This window comes from Anarhichas minor, unplaced genomic scaffold (assembly GCF_050575085.1).
Source record: "Anarhichas minor isolate MPS153535 unplaced genomic scaffold, ASM5057508v1 ptg000033l, whole genome shotgun sequence".
Taxonomy (NCBI): Eukaryota; Metazoa; Chordata; class Actinopteri; order Perciformes; family Anarhichadidae; genus Anarhichas; species Anarhichas minor.
This window is the reverse complement of record NW_027466479.1, coordinates 7,097,024-7,115,636: the sequence shown is the minus strand read 5'-3', so window position 1 is coordinate 7,115,636 and position 18,613 is coordinate 7,097,024. Positions and strand designations below refer to the sequence as shown.

Here is an 18,613-nt window from a genome sequence, read left to right as displayed (position 1 = left end):
TGTTGCCACTAACAGGTTTTACCAGCAGGCGGCAGCATATTCACATTTAAATGTTTGACATTTCAGGATGACGTAGAAAAAGTTTCACCTACTCTCAAAATTGTGTTATAGTTCAAATAAATCAATATTTTCAACAAGTCCGTCCCCATGAACTCTGAGATCTAACAGCCCATCAAGTTGTTCCGTTAATAAGCTCAAAAAGTGCCTGACATGAATGAAAAGGCTTCATCACTTCATGTGGACATCCTGACTTAATGGTTCGTGGCAGATGGAGCCACAGCTGAAGCCTCTAATCGTCCCCAGACCTCCTGCTCACCGCTGTGGAAAATAGAGGTCAATGAGAGAGAAAATTATATCTCCTTTTTATTCTTTTTTCCGGGACCCTGCAGTTTGCTCCTCACCGCAGAAAATGTCACGGAGCCGAGAAAACTTATAGCCTTGAGAGTGAAAGACAATACAGAGAGTGTGGGGGGTTTAAAGCTGCTGCTCAGCATCCTCATCCATGAGTGGATGATGGTAGAAATCTATTTTAACCCCCTGTTCAGCCTTCATAAGCAGTATATAAGCAACTAATGCATTGTTTATAACTTTTACATGTTATAATGTAGTTGTAAACAGGCATAACATATTTTTAAGAATACAAAACTTGGGGTATTTATGTATTCATTTATTATATTATCATCTTGTGTCACTTCTATTTTCAAGATTGTATGTGTATAAACAGTTTGATACTGTTTATAACATGTATAGACAGTCAGTAAATCATTTATAACATGTATACACTTGGTAAGTGCTTTATAACACTATATAACATTTTGATCCTGTGTGTAAAGGGCCATGTTGTGTTATCAATCATTCATCAACTAATAGGTTATATTTGTTGATGAATACATTAATAAGCACGTTATAATGTCTTGGTTACAATTACATTACAGCTAGTGTGTTTTAACCCATGTATCGAGTGTACTGCTTATGAATAATAGCCTAATTGGAGTGGGGGTGTTGTGGTAGTTAAGTGAAGGAAACCATTTAAAACGTCAATTTCAAAGTCCCCAAATTACCTTTATTGTGATATTAGCTGTAGAACACATTATAGCTCCTAAAATGAGATTATTATAAGGATTTTCCATTTAGAGAGGTTAAAAATGGGTTTACAGCAGCAGCTGGAAGCCAAAGGTCTACTGTGTATTTAAAATATTCAATTACATCCAAAAAACACACGGAGTCTACCTTCTTTCGGCTCCAACTCCCCACAAGGTGAAAGACAGACAGGAGGGAGTGGAGAGAAGAAAGGGGCGGTGTTTGAGGGAATGGTTTTTACGTACCAGATGCTTCAGTCAGTGGAAACCCGTCAGTTTGCAGCTCGCGGGAGTTTCACGGAGGATTTAATTCTCTGTCATTATCTTCTCCAGAGCAGCGCGAGCGGACGATCGTCTCGGATCCTGCAGATATTCCCGTGAGCATCTCCAGAGGCTGCTGGTGCGTAAAGAGAGGTACGTTTTATATGTGCGCTCTTTATATACATGTGCTGCTTACAGCTTTGTAGCGTAAAGATACGTACGTGATACGTACATTTAAAGTGTGTTGTGGTGAGTTTGCATTGTTGTAATCTCCTGATGCTTTGACGTCTGCTCCGCGGAGGCGCGCACAGACCTCATCACCAGACCTCACCTGGCGCAAAAAAAAAGATGCGTTAATGAAGCATCAGAACATTTTGAATGTCTTTTCCACGTTTTAATAGGTAGAAAAGTGTTCTGCAGAGAATCGAAAATCAATGTATTAATGAGTTAACAACGTTTATAGACTCGATTGATAATTAGAAACTGATTATCTCGAGCATTTATTAATATTACCAACATGTATCATTACATCATTACCGAATCGATAGGACAAATACGTACCAGTGGCATTTTTCACAACCTGGCAACCCAGAATGTTCTATTATTTATGATAAATAATTTATCTCTAAAGCATCAGTAAATGATTCCTTACCAATAAAGACATAAAGGATGACATAGTAGTGCGTAATGCTAAGCCAAATATTTGACCCCCCACATCCAGGATGAAGCAGAAAGGAAGTCCTTTCTTTAGTGAGGAAACAGTGGATGTTATCGGGGCCTGAACGGGGTCCAAAGTGAGTAACTGATACTTTGAATAAGTGCTGCGGGCCCCGTTTTTCTAGTAGGATTCATGAGGAGAAGAACAAGGAGACCTTTGAGGAAACAATCCCTTGCTTTAATGTTTCTTAAATTGACTCTGATGCACAAAAATACGGCTCCACGCCTGGACAATGAGAGCGCAATATGTCAAGCAATCGTTGCTTTTATTCATTTTGAATGTTACCACGGCATTTAGTCTTGTTGAGTGAGAGTCACGTCTCCTTCAGATTACACATTTTTCTGGAGCCTCAGCAACCCCCCCCCCACACACACACACACACACTCACCCCCTGCTCCAGCACTGCTCATAGTTTCCATCACCGCACGCCATAGGCTACATACCATCATCATGTTCCAATCCATTTGGGTGAAATTAATTCATTCATTGAAACAATGCAGCTCTGGTTGCATGTGAATGTGTTTGGGAGGGGGGGGGGGGGTTGTTTCCCACAAGGAATTCTTGACTTTTGTCTTTTTTTTAGAAAACAGAGGGCGAAAGAAAAAATGCTTTCCTTGTTTGCTTTTCTTCTTCTTCTTCTTCTCAACCACGACATTTTGCCACGTTTTGACCAGTCGTCACATTCCTCTGAGATTCTTGCGTTGGGTGAAGGTTGGGCCTGATTGTGTACAATCAGTGGAGACGAGCCAGACACAAAATAAAACAGTTGAAGGGAGATGATTTTTTTGGGATTGTCAAAGTGACAGTTGGTCATAAAAATGTGACAAGAGAGTCTCATCATGAGTCAGTCCCACTCATGTCTCGGCCTTTTACATTTCCTGTTTCTGCGGCACAGCATGGCAAGGGTTGGAAATGCGTTGATTTGGTGTCTTGCTCAGAGTGAGATGAAAAGATTGTTACCACTCTCACGTCTGTACACTAAATATGAAGGTACGGTTAGCTTAGCTTAGCATAAAGACTGGAAACAGGGGGAAACAGCTAGCCTGGCTCTGACCAAAGGCAGCACCACTCTAGCACACTGGCCAACATCTTAAATATTTAGTTTTTAAGCGTGAAAAAGACATTTCGTTTTAGGGATGGACTATTTAATGGCTGGGAACATTTCCTAAGAATGAAAACGGAGCTGTAGATCAGCTCAGCTATAAAGACTGAAAGCAAAGGGAAAAGTGTCAAAAAATATGGTGAAAGCTTATTAATTAAGGCATTCTATCTTGTATGTTTAATCCAAACACAAACAGAAAAAAATAGCAATTATTGTGTTACATGCTGAAACTATTTCTGGCGAACAACAGCTCGGACCAGTGACTTCCCACATCTCCTCAACTCCCTCGAAAAACCGAAAATTGTCGTTTTCACATTTCTGTTTTGGTTCTGATTAAACAAAGGAGATGCGTTTCTGGTTGGCGGATTTTGTTGCCTTGGTTCAGAGCCAGCTGTTTCCCCCTGCTTCCAGTCTCCATGCTAAGCTAAGCTAACTGGCTGTTGGCCTTGGCTTAATTTGTACCATACAGACGTAAGAGAGACGTGTTCATCTTCTCCTATAACTCGGGGCAAGAAAGCAGATGAGCCATTTCCTCAAATGTCTAACGGATCCTTTAATGAGTCAGACAAAAGATCACACATTTGACTGAAGTACAGTTTCCACTTCAGTTTGGAGTAAATGTTTTAAAGTCTGCTTTTATATTTACACCTCCAGTTGCTCAAAACCATCATCTGTCCGTATGTTCTGCAAGTGTAAGAGTTTGAAACCAATCCTCTGCCTTTCCAAAGTCAAATAAATCCATCAGCAGACATGAAACAGAGACAGCAGGCCCGGTCTCTCAGAAAACAAACGTCTGTTACCATTAACACCCACCTCTTGAACTGTCCAGTGCCAGCTGGCAGCTGATGGGAAAATATGTTTACCCGTGTGTTTGTTTTGGATGATAGTTGCCGTTTTTCAAAGACCATAAGGCCGACTGTTTATTTGCTTCGGTCGGCGTTTGCCTGCAAGCATAATCCAAGGGCAACAGCTATGCTGCCAAAAGTAACTTCAACTAAAGGTACTTCATTTTAAGAGACCTCATGACCACACTCGATCACAATCTTTTTAATCTGCCTCTCTACTTTTATTCTTTCGTGATTATAAGATGTTTCACATATATTTTTAGCAACGCTCGGTCTTGGATGGCAATGTCAGTCGGTCCACCATTTTGCATTGATATGACATTTTGAAAAAAATACATTCATGTTCCCCAGAGGATGAATTCTAATGATCCTGGGCTTTCCCTCTACGGGTCAAAATGTGTCCATGCTTTTGATTAATACTTGCAAACCTAACGACATTCCCATCAGCCTCAGCTGTTCTTTGTGTGTTGTGCTAATTACTAAAGGCTGATTATTGATGGTGAACACAGTAAGTATGTATGCATTTTCATGGTGAGCTTGTTAGCTTGTTAGTAGCATTTAGCTCAAAGTACAGCCTGAGCTGTCAGCATAGATGTAGACGTGTTGTCCGTGTGTCCTTTAGGTCAGTGATTCCCAAAACGTTGTTGCTTGTAACTCCAAGTAAAGTTTTCTTTTCATCCCCTGTTAAAAGTCTGTCAATTCTGAATCATTTTCTAAAAATGTCCTGATCTAATATGGTAGTTATAGTGGAAGTGGATACAGTGTTCAGTTCCAGTGAATCAATTATAGTTAATTTTCAGCTGCAACATGCAGAAAATAGTCAAATACGGAGAACATAATGAGCATGAAAGTTTCGTCTTGACCTCTGAAATAGAAGTTTGACAAAGAAGGATCTATGAGTCCACTTTCTAGCTTTGCCCCAGAACTTTTAACCACATCTCATAGTCTTCCTCCGTGGATAGAGATTGAGAAGTGGTCGCTGAAAGCTCAATAGCAAGTAAACACATTTGCTATTAGATTCAATACTTTTATGTTTAATTCTTTTGTGAAATGAAGAAAAGATTTCTGATAAAAAAGAAGGATTCCTTTCGTTCAGATGGTGTTTTTCTGTCTAGGAAATTAAAATTGGGGCAAAAATGTGGACCCATAGTACATACTTCTTTCCAAGTATATGATTATGATATTATAGAACCATGAAATAAAGCATTTTAGAAGTCAGAGGAAGCAAAACTATACGGTATTAAAAAATAAATTTGAGAAAAGTTCCACAAGCTTAGTTTTTTTCCTATTTTGTACCTCAGTAATCATCTCGCGACCCCCCCCCCTCCCAAGGACCTCCAGTGTCAGGTCACTGTGGGATGAAGACTTGGCGTGGTGGTGACTTGTTTACTTGTTGACTGACTGAGATCTGTTTGTCAGTTCTGCCGACAGCATCAGAGGAGAAACTGCAGCTGCAGCCCACATTGTTTCACTGGATAAACAAGCAGCCGCCTGGAGACTCATAAAACAAAAGCAGACACGTATTCTCTCTTTAAAGGTGCTTTATTCCCTAATGTTACAGGCTTAATGGTAGTGGTTATGTGTCATTAATATCCAGGGATACTGATCATGTTATGGTCTCGTGCAATTAAGATTAACCAATGACATGATCGTGTAAAATGAAGCACAGCCTCATTGTTAAACAATGGAGTCTTTGACACTAATTTGACCTTATAAGGAAGCGATTTTTCATGTTCAAGCGACCGAAATATGTTACACATCAGAACATCGTCATTGTTTAAAAACGGCAAGAAGGAGCAAATTATCCTGATGAGATCTCTAATCAGCGACAACAAAATGTACAACGTGTGTTCATGCTGATTTGTGTGCGTCGTTCAGCTGAAATTAGCCCTGTGATCCGCAGGAAGCCGAAACCACATTGAGCGTCTTTGTACTGGGGATGAAAGGGAGCGCAGTCATCTGACAGCCATAAGAGACCAGCCTTGTTGTTCTTTTCTTTTCTTTTTTTTTCTGCAACAGTTTTACAGCTGCAGCCATGAGAGTGTCCCGTTCCCTCCGATGCTGCAGGGCTCCTCTGTTGTTGCCATGTTCCACACAGTATTGTGCCGCTGTCAATATTCCCAGTCACCTCCCACGAAATCCATATCATGCAACCCAGGGAGTCGCACAATATGAGGACTGTTCTGAGCTTCAGAGGCCGTTAAAGTACCCTAATCCATTTCAGGGGGAATAAACAGTAAAGTGGGGTGGTAATTAAAAAGCCAACTTTGTTACACGCTTTCCTGTTTTAACTGAATGCACGCACAGTTTGGTAATTTAATGAGTTTACCGGCAAAATAGAAAGCAGTGACTGTAAGTTAAGGCATTGAAAAAAACAGGACTCAGAGCCTGTAAGGCTGAACTTATCGTTTACGAGCAACTGAGCAAAAAACGTTTGCCTCCGAGTGGTATTTCCCAGTCAGAGATATTGAGAATAATAATAAAAAAAGAAGCTATACATAGTTTCTATCTGATTTCACAAATATTTGAAGTAACTAAAGCTGTAGTGTCACAGCCAAGGGTCTGAATAGTTCTGTCAATGTGCTATTTCAGTTATGCATAGTGGGGTAGTATAAAAAGTTGAAGCGAAGGGGTCGGAATACTTTCTGAATACCTGAAAAACGGACATTCTGATCAACCTCAGCTTTACTTTCTGTTAAATGCTAATTAGCAAAAGTCAGAGGATCTCCAAAGTCATTAGGATACATCATCTGGAGACCATGAATGTCCTTAAAATATTTCATGATAATGAATCCAATAGTTGTTGAGATATTTCAGTCTGGACTTAAAGGAGAACACAGTCTTTTTGTACATTTAATAATATATGAAAACAGTCAAAAAGTCTCAAAAAGAACAGTAGCGTGTACAGGGAATGCCATTTTCCCTCCCAAAAAAGGCACTGAGGCTGTTTTATATTGCATGAATTAGTATTTTGTGTGTCTAACAGATTTAACACTTACTTACACATTTTATTCCACTGGACTTTATTACGTGTGACAGAGGTTTTCATCATGGAATAATCTGGTTTGTAAAGTCTAAATTCCTCCGGGGGGAAAATAAACAGTAACACCCAGTGGCAGCAGCTCCCATGGCCTGCAGAGAGCTTCTGGCTGCGGTCGTAAGAAGCTGTCCAGGTTGTTGAGGTGTAAAATAACAGCAGCGAGCCATGAAGGGACATGAGGCAGGAGGCCTGATCCTGGGAGACAGTTGCCATTTGGCTGCCACTACAAAGGGCTCCTGTAAATCTCTCACCGGGACGGTCAGTGTATCGGTTAAGGAATTCAACATGTCCACTCATCAAGGTGAATTGTGGGCTTAAATAGTTTCAGCAGCTGTGCTACTAGAGAGAGAGTACTTAGACAGGATGGATGAGTGTTTGGTTCGATGTCACGCTCTGAAGAGAAGAAGAACAAGGGAGACAAGTAGTCTTGGGTGTGATCCAAGAGGACACCTGTTGAGTAACGTGAACGCCTCGTAAACAGGGCGCTGACTATGAGTCAGTCATTCAGACAGTTAGCGTCAGACAGTGTTGAGGGTGTGAAATGAGCAGATTCCTAACAGATACGCAGTCAGTTGTGACCAGCGAGATAATCAATTTGTATACGGTGCAATTTAAAAGACTTTATACACACTCACCTGCCACTGTTTTAGGTCCACCTGTTCAGCAGCTCTTTAACCCAAATGTCAAATCAACACGTCACGTGGCAGCAACTCAATGCATTTAGGCAGGTTCTCAACCTTTTTGTGTAACTTAAGGCTCTCGGCCCACTTCTGATAAATTCTTAAAGAAATTCTGAGGACCACCCTCCCAAATGAATGAGAAAACAACGGCGGTATACAGAAGATATGCATGTTAAAAAAAACAAGATTTAGGCTTTTTTTTAATACTTTGGGCAAAGCTTTCAGTCTTTATGCTAAGCTAAGCCAATGCTGCTCCATGCCTAATGCTCAGTTTCGACAGTAAGAGTCCCACCGTATTTCCCTATTTTATAGCTGACTATAAAGTTATAATGGACTGCCCTTTAGGAACCTCAAAAAATTGGTTTCAACATTGGTGGATTTTTAATTACATGCCTTTGTGTTTTGGCTCAAGTCCCATAAGAATTCCCTGTTGGATGCCTAAAGGAGAATTTGATGACAGACAACAGCTGGAGACCACAGAATGTGTTCGCAGATGTTGTGGCCCAGGAAGAGAAACATAAAGCTCAAAACTGGGAAGACTATGTCCGGAAGGAAAACCATTGTTTTGTCACTGCATTCATCGTTGAAATGGACGGGCGAGAATAGAAACCGAACCTCTTTAGACATTTTAGGAGGGAAGTTGGGCTGATTTTCCCCCGTCCAGACAGCAATCTGACAGAAAGCAGACATAGGATGTGATGTCTTCTCTCAGTCGGTATGCTCCTCGTTGTTTTGTTGACCCAGCTTGATGCCCTGCAAGAGGAAGCGGTGCTGTTATCTGCAGCCAGGGATGCATCAGGGATGTCCTCTGTGTTGTGCTAACATGGCATTGGGAGAAAAAGTCTCCAGACGAGCTTCGGGAGAGAGGGAGTTTCTGCGTCTGACATCGACTTCAGGACATGACCGAGAGCAGACTGTGTTTATCCTTTGTTTATCTGACATTGCTGCATCATTGATTATTAGAAACATAATGTTTGATCACAGTCAGACACGAGGAATGTAAACTGCACTTTCGCGACGACTCCTTCAGCGGGCCAGATGAAAATACTTGGAGGTGGCCGAACGTGAAGCGCAGTACCTGTAAATGTGAATGTGTGGAGCGGGAAACCATCGTCATGAGCGATGTGATTTAATTCTATAACCAGCTTCATAACAAAACCCCCAAAAAATATGTGTTTCTGAGAAAACAAGTGGCCTTCATTAGTTTGCACCGAGCCCTGGGTCCTCTCATCGTTTAGACCGAGCCGGTGACGTCTTCCAGGGGTGGGGGTAGTGGTGGTGGTGGTGTGTGTGTGTGTGTGTGTGTGTGTGTGGGGGGAGCTCATTCCTCGATCCCTCAGGGAGATTTCAAAGCCACACGGTTTCTCGGCTGCACTTTGTTGAACCCACCTCCCATTTTCTGACACGATAAAAACACGTCAAATGTGACCAAAATAGGGGGGGGGAGAAAATTATAAACAATTACCGTTTCCAAGTGAAATATTTAAGTGTCTGCCTTTGTAAATGTTCCAGACGCTGTGATCCTGAGCATGAACATATACCCAAAGAGACCTCTCCTTATCCATAATCTTCATCCACACTGTATATATCTTTTCTGAGCCATGCGGACTCAACTGTTCCACAGGAGGGTATTTTAACCTCCCACACTTCATTTCCTCGCTCATTTCCCCTCGCTGCTGCAGAACATGGGGGTCACATACCCTGCTAATGCCTCACTGTGTTCAGTAATAATGGTGGGATGGTGCTATTGTCAGTGTGCCCAGCCTTATTTCCACCTGTCCTTCCTCTGCCCCAAGAGCTCCAGATCAAGTCATTTATTTGAATTAAGTATAAGGAGGCTATACTTCAGATGCATAATCTTGTTTTTAAGAGGCTCCAGACAACCGAGTACATTAATGACTATATATCAGTGTGATGCAGGGCTTAGCTACACTTCGAAATATAGCAGACAAACTTTACAAATGTAACTAAACTAGACCCATCAACATCTTTTGACCCTGAAATTATGATTAAACATTGTCGTCATTTTGGACCCTGTATTTTCTCTTTCTTATTTCTTCAGCAAAAACAACCAAAAGCATCTCCCTCCTTTGAGTTACGTTTATCTTAAAATCTGTTTAAAAGCATGTCTGTAAAATTTTTATGCAGCAAATTCAGGGTCAATATGATGAAAAAACACATATTTGGAGTTCAATTGGACTTCAATTTTGGCAATCAACCCTATTTCCAATCACAAAAATTAGTTTGGACATAACAGAAAGCTAAAGTTGCGGCAATAAAACATCTACAAGTTTGTAATCTGCTTTTGAGAGAGAGTTGTGGACAAAAGGAGTAGAGTAAAATGAGTTAGTAAAGGGAGTAACTTGATGAACGAGTGGTATGCCCTTTAGGCCAAACAAAGATGAAAAAGCCCTCGAGAGAGCCTTTGAAATAGAGAGCGCTGCTTCAATTCAGCTCCCAACAATTAATATTCTTTAGTTGTGCTTTCTCCATGCCAAACCGCCGCTGGGGGTTTCGTGCAAGAATGGGGGGAGGGGGGCCAGAGCCTCATAAGCTTTCACTTATTAGAGAGTAATGATGAAACCGGAGAAGCGGTTATATACAGTGTTAGTGTTCATTCAACCCTTTCTCTGCTTGCAGGAAATGTTTTTCAGATGTGAAACATGTTTTAACAATACTTACCTGTTAACTGCAGTATGATGTCTTTTGGTAAACCATACATTTTTTGCATGTTGAAGGTTCATCTAATTCGTATTCACCATGTTGTTAAAGTCACCGACAACCTCCTCCTCTCAGGCTCTAGTCATCTCAACGTTTTCATCCTCCGCAACCCCCACTGCTGCTTTTCTCACCATCATCAACATTCTTTCTCAAAAACTTTACGACCTCCCTACTATATCCCCTTCCTACTTTAACAAAGTAGGAAGATGGGTACATATAGAATATCAATGAACAGATATCCAAAACATCCGCCTCCGGCGTCCCCCAGGGTTCAATGCCTGGTCCTCCACCGTTCATTGCCCTACAATGCTCCCCTTTGTTAACACCATCCGTCTTCATGGTCTCCACTTCCACTGCTGTGCCGATGATGTCCAAACTCCACATCTCCACTAAATACACAATCACTGCAACTCACTCTACCCTGACCAACTGCGCTGCCAAAATGTAACTATGGATGCATAGTTTATTATTCCACCCCTCCCGGAAAGTTTTTTTCATCACATCCAGACTCGACTACTGCCACAGCATTATTAACTTCAGTACATCCATAATTGTTTATGTTCAAGACTCAAAACTCTCCTTTTTATTGTACGTTGCTTTTAGTGTCCTGTACTACACTTTGCCTTTAGTGTGTTGTTAGTTCTATCATCTTTTTAACTTGAGGGTTGAGTGTCTTTAAGCACTCTCTATAGTGCTCTAAAATGTTTGTTTATTTTACTCCCACTTTTTGACATGGCTGTTGGTCTTTATTTCCCAGCTGTATATCCAAAGACTGTCTGCCTCCCTTCTTCCTGCTTTCTCTCTCTCTCTCCGTCTTAATCATCTTTACTCCTCCTTCCTGCGCTGTCTTCCCGCTGATAGCGAATGCTAAAAACTGTGCCTGTGAATTCTCTCAGCCAGAAGAAAGACATCATGAGTGAGCGGTTCGACTGCAAGAACTGCAACGAGTCCCTGTGCGGACGCAAATACATCCAGGTGGAGGACAACCCTCACTGCATCCCCTGCTACGACCGCTTGTACGCCAACACCTGCCAGGAATGCAAAGAAATCATCGGCCACAATGCCAAGGTAAGCTCTACTTGTACAAGGGGTGGAGAGTAACAAAGTACATCTACTCAACTGCTGTACTTAAGTACAATCATGAAGTACTTTTTTTGCTTCTACTTTCTACTTCTACTCCACCACAGTTCAGAGGGAAATATTGTACTTTTTACACACTTATTTGAAACCTGTAGCTACTGATTGAGATTTAGATTGAACAATTATTGTATTAATTAATTGATTAATCATTTGGTCTATTAAACTTCTATAACAGTGAAGAATGACCAACACAGTTTCCCAAAGTCCAAGGTGATGTCTTCAAATGTCTTCTTTTGTTCAAGTCCAAAACCCAAAGATTTTAATTTTAAAATGCCTTTAAACAAAGAAAAGCAACAAATCCTCAGCTGAAACTGGAGAGTAGTTGCCATTTCATTGAAAAATGACGATAAATCCACCATCAAAATAGTTGTGAATTAATTTTCTGTTGATCAAGTAATCGTTTCAGCTCTGTCATCAATATCACGTATTGCTTAAAAGATAACTCCAGAAGAGTATATGAAATAGTTCAAGTTAACTCAACCAGCTACACCACTGAAATGCCGCTAGAGTATAATGCATCACTAATAACGATCAAATTATATTTAAGAATATCATGACATTATCTGGGACCGTACTGCCTCAACAACTACTTTAGTGTTTTGATACTTTGAATACATTTAAATAATAATAACACTTTGAATGTTGAGTACTTCTTCCACTGCCTACGTTGTAACTGTCTGACTGCATTATGATACGTTTTCTAACTTCTTTAGCAAACCAGCTGGCATTGTTAGAAAACTCGCCAAATTGTCTGTAATCCCCTTTAAGTTCGGTAAAAACCGTAGTTAGTGAAAATTGGAAACACTGTCCTGAAGAAAGCACCCACAGACGCCATGAGGCCACCGGTGTGCTGTGTATTATGGACTCCCTGTGAAGGAGCTGCAGTAAATTACGCTGCTCTTGCTTTGGCCGTCCCTCCCTTTGCACAAGACATAACAACAGTCATCTTTCTTCCTTCTCCGCTCCTCTGCGTTAAGTCGTTTCTATTACTGTGAAACTCCACGCCTCAAAAATAAGTTTTTCACCCACCGTTCAATGAGGCCATTTATCACAGAGCTCGCCTGAACTGCAGATGAACTGGAACACAAAGCAGCTGTTGGAAGAAAAACACAAAGACACAAAAAGTGGCTTATCCAGATTTTTTGAAGTAAAAAAAAAATACTTCTCTCATGCTCAACTCCACTGTTTGGAGGACGGCGGGATGTCGGGGAAAGTAGGAAACTTTCGGGTTGACTGAGGCTCCCATGTCGGTAAGCATCCAAGATACAGGGAACTGAGTCCTGTGGTCAACCGTGACCTCTGACCTCCAAGCGGATGGGGGAGCAGCGAATAGAGAATCTCCTTGTGAGCAACAAGAACATATCAGGTGTTTTTATTAACTTACAGTTTAGGGTAAAATGATTGAATGTTTGTTAAAGGATTAAGCTGTTTGTCTTATCATCAACAAATCCTATAAGAGGACCAACAACGCAATATTATATCAATATCTGACTTCTCTGTCCTGTCTGTGCACATTAATTCCTACTGAAAATCTTTCGAAATTAGTCATTAATAAACTTACTTTTTTTTATAAATGCTAAGGGCTATCCTTGGACTGCTGGGCACTGTAGTTGTAAGCGTAGATTAGTAGATGGGGGGGGGGGGGGGGGGCTATTTTCTGGTGCGGATTAACACACATTTGATGACAATTTATGGCAACAGGAAGTATGTGAAACTGACAGTGCCCATTTACTAACATCAGCCACCATGAACTATTAATCATACCAGACCAACTAACACAGTAGCCACAACACCTTATGGTATATTTGATTAAGCGAGGATATATTTAATTACTTATGAATTTTAGGACAATTGTGTTATTTTGTCTTTAAAATGCTACAAAGTCTCACTTTAAATTTGTAAATATTTAAATGGGTCAGGGTGACGGTTTTACCCCGATGGGAAGCTGTTCTCTCTCTTTGTACCTCGGCTTGTTCACCCCCTCATTATTACTTATTTACTAATTATTAATATTAATATAATTACATATTTCATTAACTTTATGAAGGGTATGTGAGCTCTTTGATATTTTTGCTGGCAGTCCACACCATAATATGTCAGGGAGTACTGGCCATGTGTGGTTTTATTTTCAGCTAATTATTCATATAAACTTATTCTGAGTTGATCAAATTGAACATGTTTTAAACATCCAGGTGTTAGATTATGGTTAAATGTGTTAAGATGAACAAGAAGAACGGAGTATAGCATGAACAGAGTACCTCCCATTTATACTGATCACAAAGAGCCATCAGAGACTTTCACATCAGTAACAACTTTGTACCAAAATCTAAAGGGGCGAGTGTGAAAGTTTCACCCCGATGGGAAGCTGTTCTCTCTCTCTGTCCCTTGGTCATCCCCCTCTGGTTGCTTCTTTCAGTCTTTGTTCAAAGGACAAAGTGTCCATTAGCCTTCTGATCATCTTCTGATGACATCCAGGTGAACAACAATGCCTTAGTTTAGACAGGATTCATTCAGTCAGAGGTCACATTGTTCAGGATTCAGCATGTTCAAACATAAGGGCAAGTTAACATGATTACATTGTGCATGATCAGAGTCATTTACATCCTTCTCCTCCTCTTCCTCCAGGAGCTCTTCTATGAGAACAGACATTACCACGCGCACTGTTTCCGCTGTTTCCGCTGCGACCGCTCTCTGGCGGACCAGCCCTTCACCAGGCAGGAGGACGCGCTGGTGTGCAGCGACTGCTACTGCAGCGAGTATTCCTCCAAGTGCGTGTCCTGCGACAAGACGGTCATGCCAGGTAGGGACGACAAAGACCGGCTGCATCACTTTCATTCCTCCAGCACCAAGTTCACAAACCTCCCCTGGGACAGATCATTGAGTAATTGCTCAAATAGTTCAAAAGTTCACACCCTGTCTCTGTAGATAAACAGGCTAATGAGGTTTTGTGTTCCGGGGTGTGACAGCTTAGATGTGACAGGATGATTGTTTGCCTTGCTCTGCTGAAAATATCTCCCAGCAGGGTTTTTTTTCGGCTCCGGCCGCTGCGACGACACGAGTGCAGCAGTGGTGTCGGATGACTTAAAATGACCCGGGCCTGTGGGTAGTGTGGGATCTCATAACTCACCAGTTCTTTTCTGAGCCGAGCAGTCTTTTTCTTCAGTTTCCGCTCAGCCTGGAATGCCTTTCAAAGCTCAGGCCAAGTTCAAGTTCAAAACGCCGTCATGCATTTGGTCTGCAGTTCAGGTCCCTCAAGTAATAGAACAGGGCCAACGATGAAAGGAGCTCAGAGGCATGACCGGCTCCCCAACCTTTTTTTAAACGTCCGCAGTGAAGCGCGTGTTTCTTAGTAAAGAAAACAGCCAGATACGAAATGGTTAAAACTGTAAAATAAATAAAAAGCCAGCGAGATCGTTGCTTTGTCACAGCTTGTCAAATTGTTTTGATGCAAGGTAAGCTGAAGGAATTGTACGGAGCAGGAGGGCTGTGTAAAAACAGGTTTAGCCGTCACACTGAATCATCACTTGGTCTTCTCAGTGTTTCGCCGTGTGAAACGCTATCAGACTTCATTCCTGCTCATTGGTTACAGCACAGTGGGGCAGAGATCAGAGGAATGTTTCAAGTGACACGCAAGGTTGCAAATGTCAGGGAACATAACAAACAATCACAGACATCTCAGTTTATATTCTCATCTGTGCCTCCCCCCCCCCTCTGACAGGATCAAAGATGTTGGAGTACGGCGGCTCCACGTGGCACGAGGACTGTTTTGTGTGTCACGGCTGCGAGAAGCCGATGGGTGCCGCGGCCTTCATTCCAGACGACAACAACTACTACTGTGTGCCGTGCTACGAGGGCAGGGTTGCTCCTCAGTGCAGCCACTGCAAAAAGGTGAACCAGGATCTTGACTCATCTGTAGAGAACATTTCCAATTCATCATTTAGTCGATAAAATCCATCCGCCGCTGTTTCCCAGAGCCCACGGTGACATCTTCAAATGTCTTGTTTATCAGTTCAAAGATATGGATACAGATATAGATATTCCATTTTAAACGCTATAAATCCCAGAGAAGCAGCAACCAGAACCAGAGACTGTTTAGTGATAAATGACTTTAACAATCAATTATGTCGATCGACTAATTGAATAGTCAACTGATCCTTTAAGCACTATACCAACGAGTGGTTAAAGGTCATCATCCACTACTGATTTTTGTCTTTCTTCCTTTTGTCTTTGGATTTTGGCAAATACAGATAACATAAAAACAGTAAGAAAAAAAAAATTGTTAAAAAAAATTCAAAATAAGATAAAGAAATGTGAAAGGACAGGTCAAGATGCCATAATATAGAAAAACATAAATTGATCAAATGAATGATCATAAAAGTTAATGACTTAAAAGAAAAAGCAAATCAGAAAAACCAGATCATCAGAGGACAGAGTTGTATTGATCAGACATTATAAATCAGATATAATTACATTTTTCATTTAATTTCTTTTTGCTTTTAAAGGGTATGTGAGCTCTTTTACAATATTTTAGCTGGCAGTGCACACCGTAATATGTCAGGGAATACTGGCCATGTGTAGTTTTATTTTCAAATTTTCCATTTCATTTGAACTAATTCTGAGTTGATAAAAGTGAACATGTTTTAAACATTCAGGTGTTAGATTGTGTTAAAATGAACAAGAAGAACTGAGTATTAAGCATGAACAGTAAAAGTAAAAGAGCCCCATCAGAGACGTCACATCAGTAACAACTTCATGCCAAAGTGTATCACTAAAAGACGTTTAAATTGTCACGTTTTACTGATACAGTTTGTGCTCTGCAGGCTCTGACTAAAGGAGGCGTGACCTACAAGGACGAGGTGTGGCACAAAGAGTGTTTTCTCTGCACGGGCTGCAAGGTTCCGCTAGCTGGCCAACCTTTTACCTCGCAGGGGGAGAGTCCGTACTGTGTCAAGTGTTTCAGCAGCCTGTATGCCAAAAAGTGTGCCGGGTGCAATACAGCCATCACAGGTCAGTGGAAAGTAGAGGACCCACGGGTTTTTGTTTTCTGTTGGTTTGCGGCACAATATCCCCGTTTCAATTCTGTCCGGGGTTGCTTATCATCTTCCATTGTCTCCTTGTGATTCCTGTCTGTCTCAGCTGTCTACCGTCAATACAATGTCAACACAATTATCTTTGACAAACAGGTGTGGGCAGTAAGGTGAGTCAGGTTGTAAACATTGACTCTGATCTTTAGTTTGTGATTTGCATGTTTCCTCATATTTCAATAAGAAAGGACTTAACAATAAAAGCCACGCCGTCAAGCTTTCATTGTAGAAAATGTTTTTTTGTTATTAGCAGTAAATGAATACAGTGCTGATACTGTATTACATGTGTCCTGTGAATCTTTTATGTGTATGAAGACAGTTTGATTTCATAGCTGAACAACGAGCTGAAACTCACCATGAGGCTCCATAGAGGCTTTAAAGCCGCTTGTGTGTCGACAGGCTTCCTGAAAACAAACCTGTGACTGAACCGGTTTTTAACCAGGATTGTCTAATTTTCCTACGAACAAAAACTTGATGTTCTAATCACAAGCAAACTGTACACACACACACACACACACACACACACACACACACACACACACACACACACACACACACACACACACACACACACACACACACACACACACACACACACACACACACACACAGGGAAACAAGAAGGTTAAAGGGGACATATCATGCACATTTTCAGGTCCATACTTTTCATATTTGGGATTTCTACTAGAACGTGTTTACATGCTTTAATGTTTAAACACACCATTTCTCTCATACAGTCTGTCTGATGATACCTGTATTCACCCTCTGACTGAAACGCTCCATTTTAGCGCCTGTCTCTTTAAACCACCTACCGACTCTGATTGGCAAAAAGATATAGTAAAGAAAAGACAATTCAGCAATGCAGGAACAACAAGTGAGATCCATTATCCTCTCTATCCCGCCTCTTTCTCGTAGTGGCAAAGAAACTTAACATGCCAGAGTTAAATGAGAACTTTAATTAGACGCCTTCAACCACAGCTATGAACTGGAATACCAGCAGGATGACAGAACTGGCAGTGCTTTCTTATTGTTACTGCCAACTTGCCGATGTTATCCTGAATGCATTTATGTTATTTATAATGCTGCAAGGCTCTTATTACATCTTCCTACCCTCGTAATTCATTCCTTCATTAGTTGCTCATGTTTTGTATTTGTGCCTCACAGGGTTTGGAGATGGGAAGTACGTGTCTTTTGAGGACCAGCAGTGGCACCAGCCGTGCTTTAAGTGTTCACGCTGCTCGGTGTCGCTGGTGGGCTCCGGCTTCTTCCCCGACCGCGACCAGATTCTGTGTACAGACTGCAACAACGATGACTGACCGCCACGAACCACACCGGCAGCACCTATCAAACACCAGCAGAAAAACATTATTCTAAACCTCGGCCTTCAACACGAACACTGCAATATTACTAATTCACTCACAGTGCAAATCTGATGCAACGCTCAGTATTTACAACCCGAAACTCTCATCAGCCTTTAGCACATTGAAATGTTTGTATAAATTCTGCAGAAATGTCCTGTGACGTATGTGTATGACTTTGTTTTTCGGTATTTTTAACGTTTTGCACACCAAAGACTATAAATGAAATATACAACACATATACAATATCTAAACCTTTAAATGAAACTGTTTGTTTAACACTTGTTTTCATCACTGCTAGGCCGAACCAAAATTTGAATGTTATGATTAAACGCTGGACAAACGTATTTCTACTTTTTAAAAGATATTCCAACTTATATAAAACTGCCCTCCCTCTTCTCCCTGTATGTAAACTCATTTGTGGAGAATGTTCTGTATATTTAGTTTTCTTTTCAGCTTAAAACAGTCTTTACTGGCGTACTTACAATAATAATAAATGTAATAAAATAAAGGGCACTGTATAAATGTAGTAATGAATGAAGTATTTCTCTCTATGAACGTGGACATGCACAATGCATCTCATGA

At 41.1% G+C, this 18,613-nt stretch overlaps 1 protein-coding gene across 1 annotated transcript; it reads left to right on the top strand.

Moving 5' to 3' along the window:
* The first annotated feature begins 1,426 nt into the window (after nucleotides 1-1,426).
* On the top strand, nucleotides 1,427-18,551 carry LOC142965462 (four and a half LIM domains protein 3-like). The gene is made up of 6 exons (XM_076106397.1): nucleotides 1,427-1,493; nucleotides 11,343-11,514; nucleotides 14,212-14,386; nucleotides 15,305-15,474; nucleotides 16,407-16,593; nucleotides 17,835-18,551. Exons 2-6 carry the CDS (start codon nucleotides 11,359-11,361, stop codon nucleotides 17,984-17,986), a joined length of 840 nt encoding a protein of 279 aa, XP_075962512.1. The 5' UTR covers nucleotides 1,427-1,493; nucleotides 11,343-11,358; the 3' UTR covers nucleotides 17,987-18,551.
* Nucleotides 18,552-18,613: the final 62 nt, after the last annotated feature.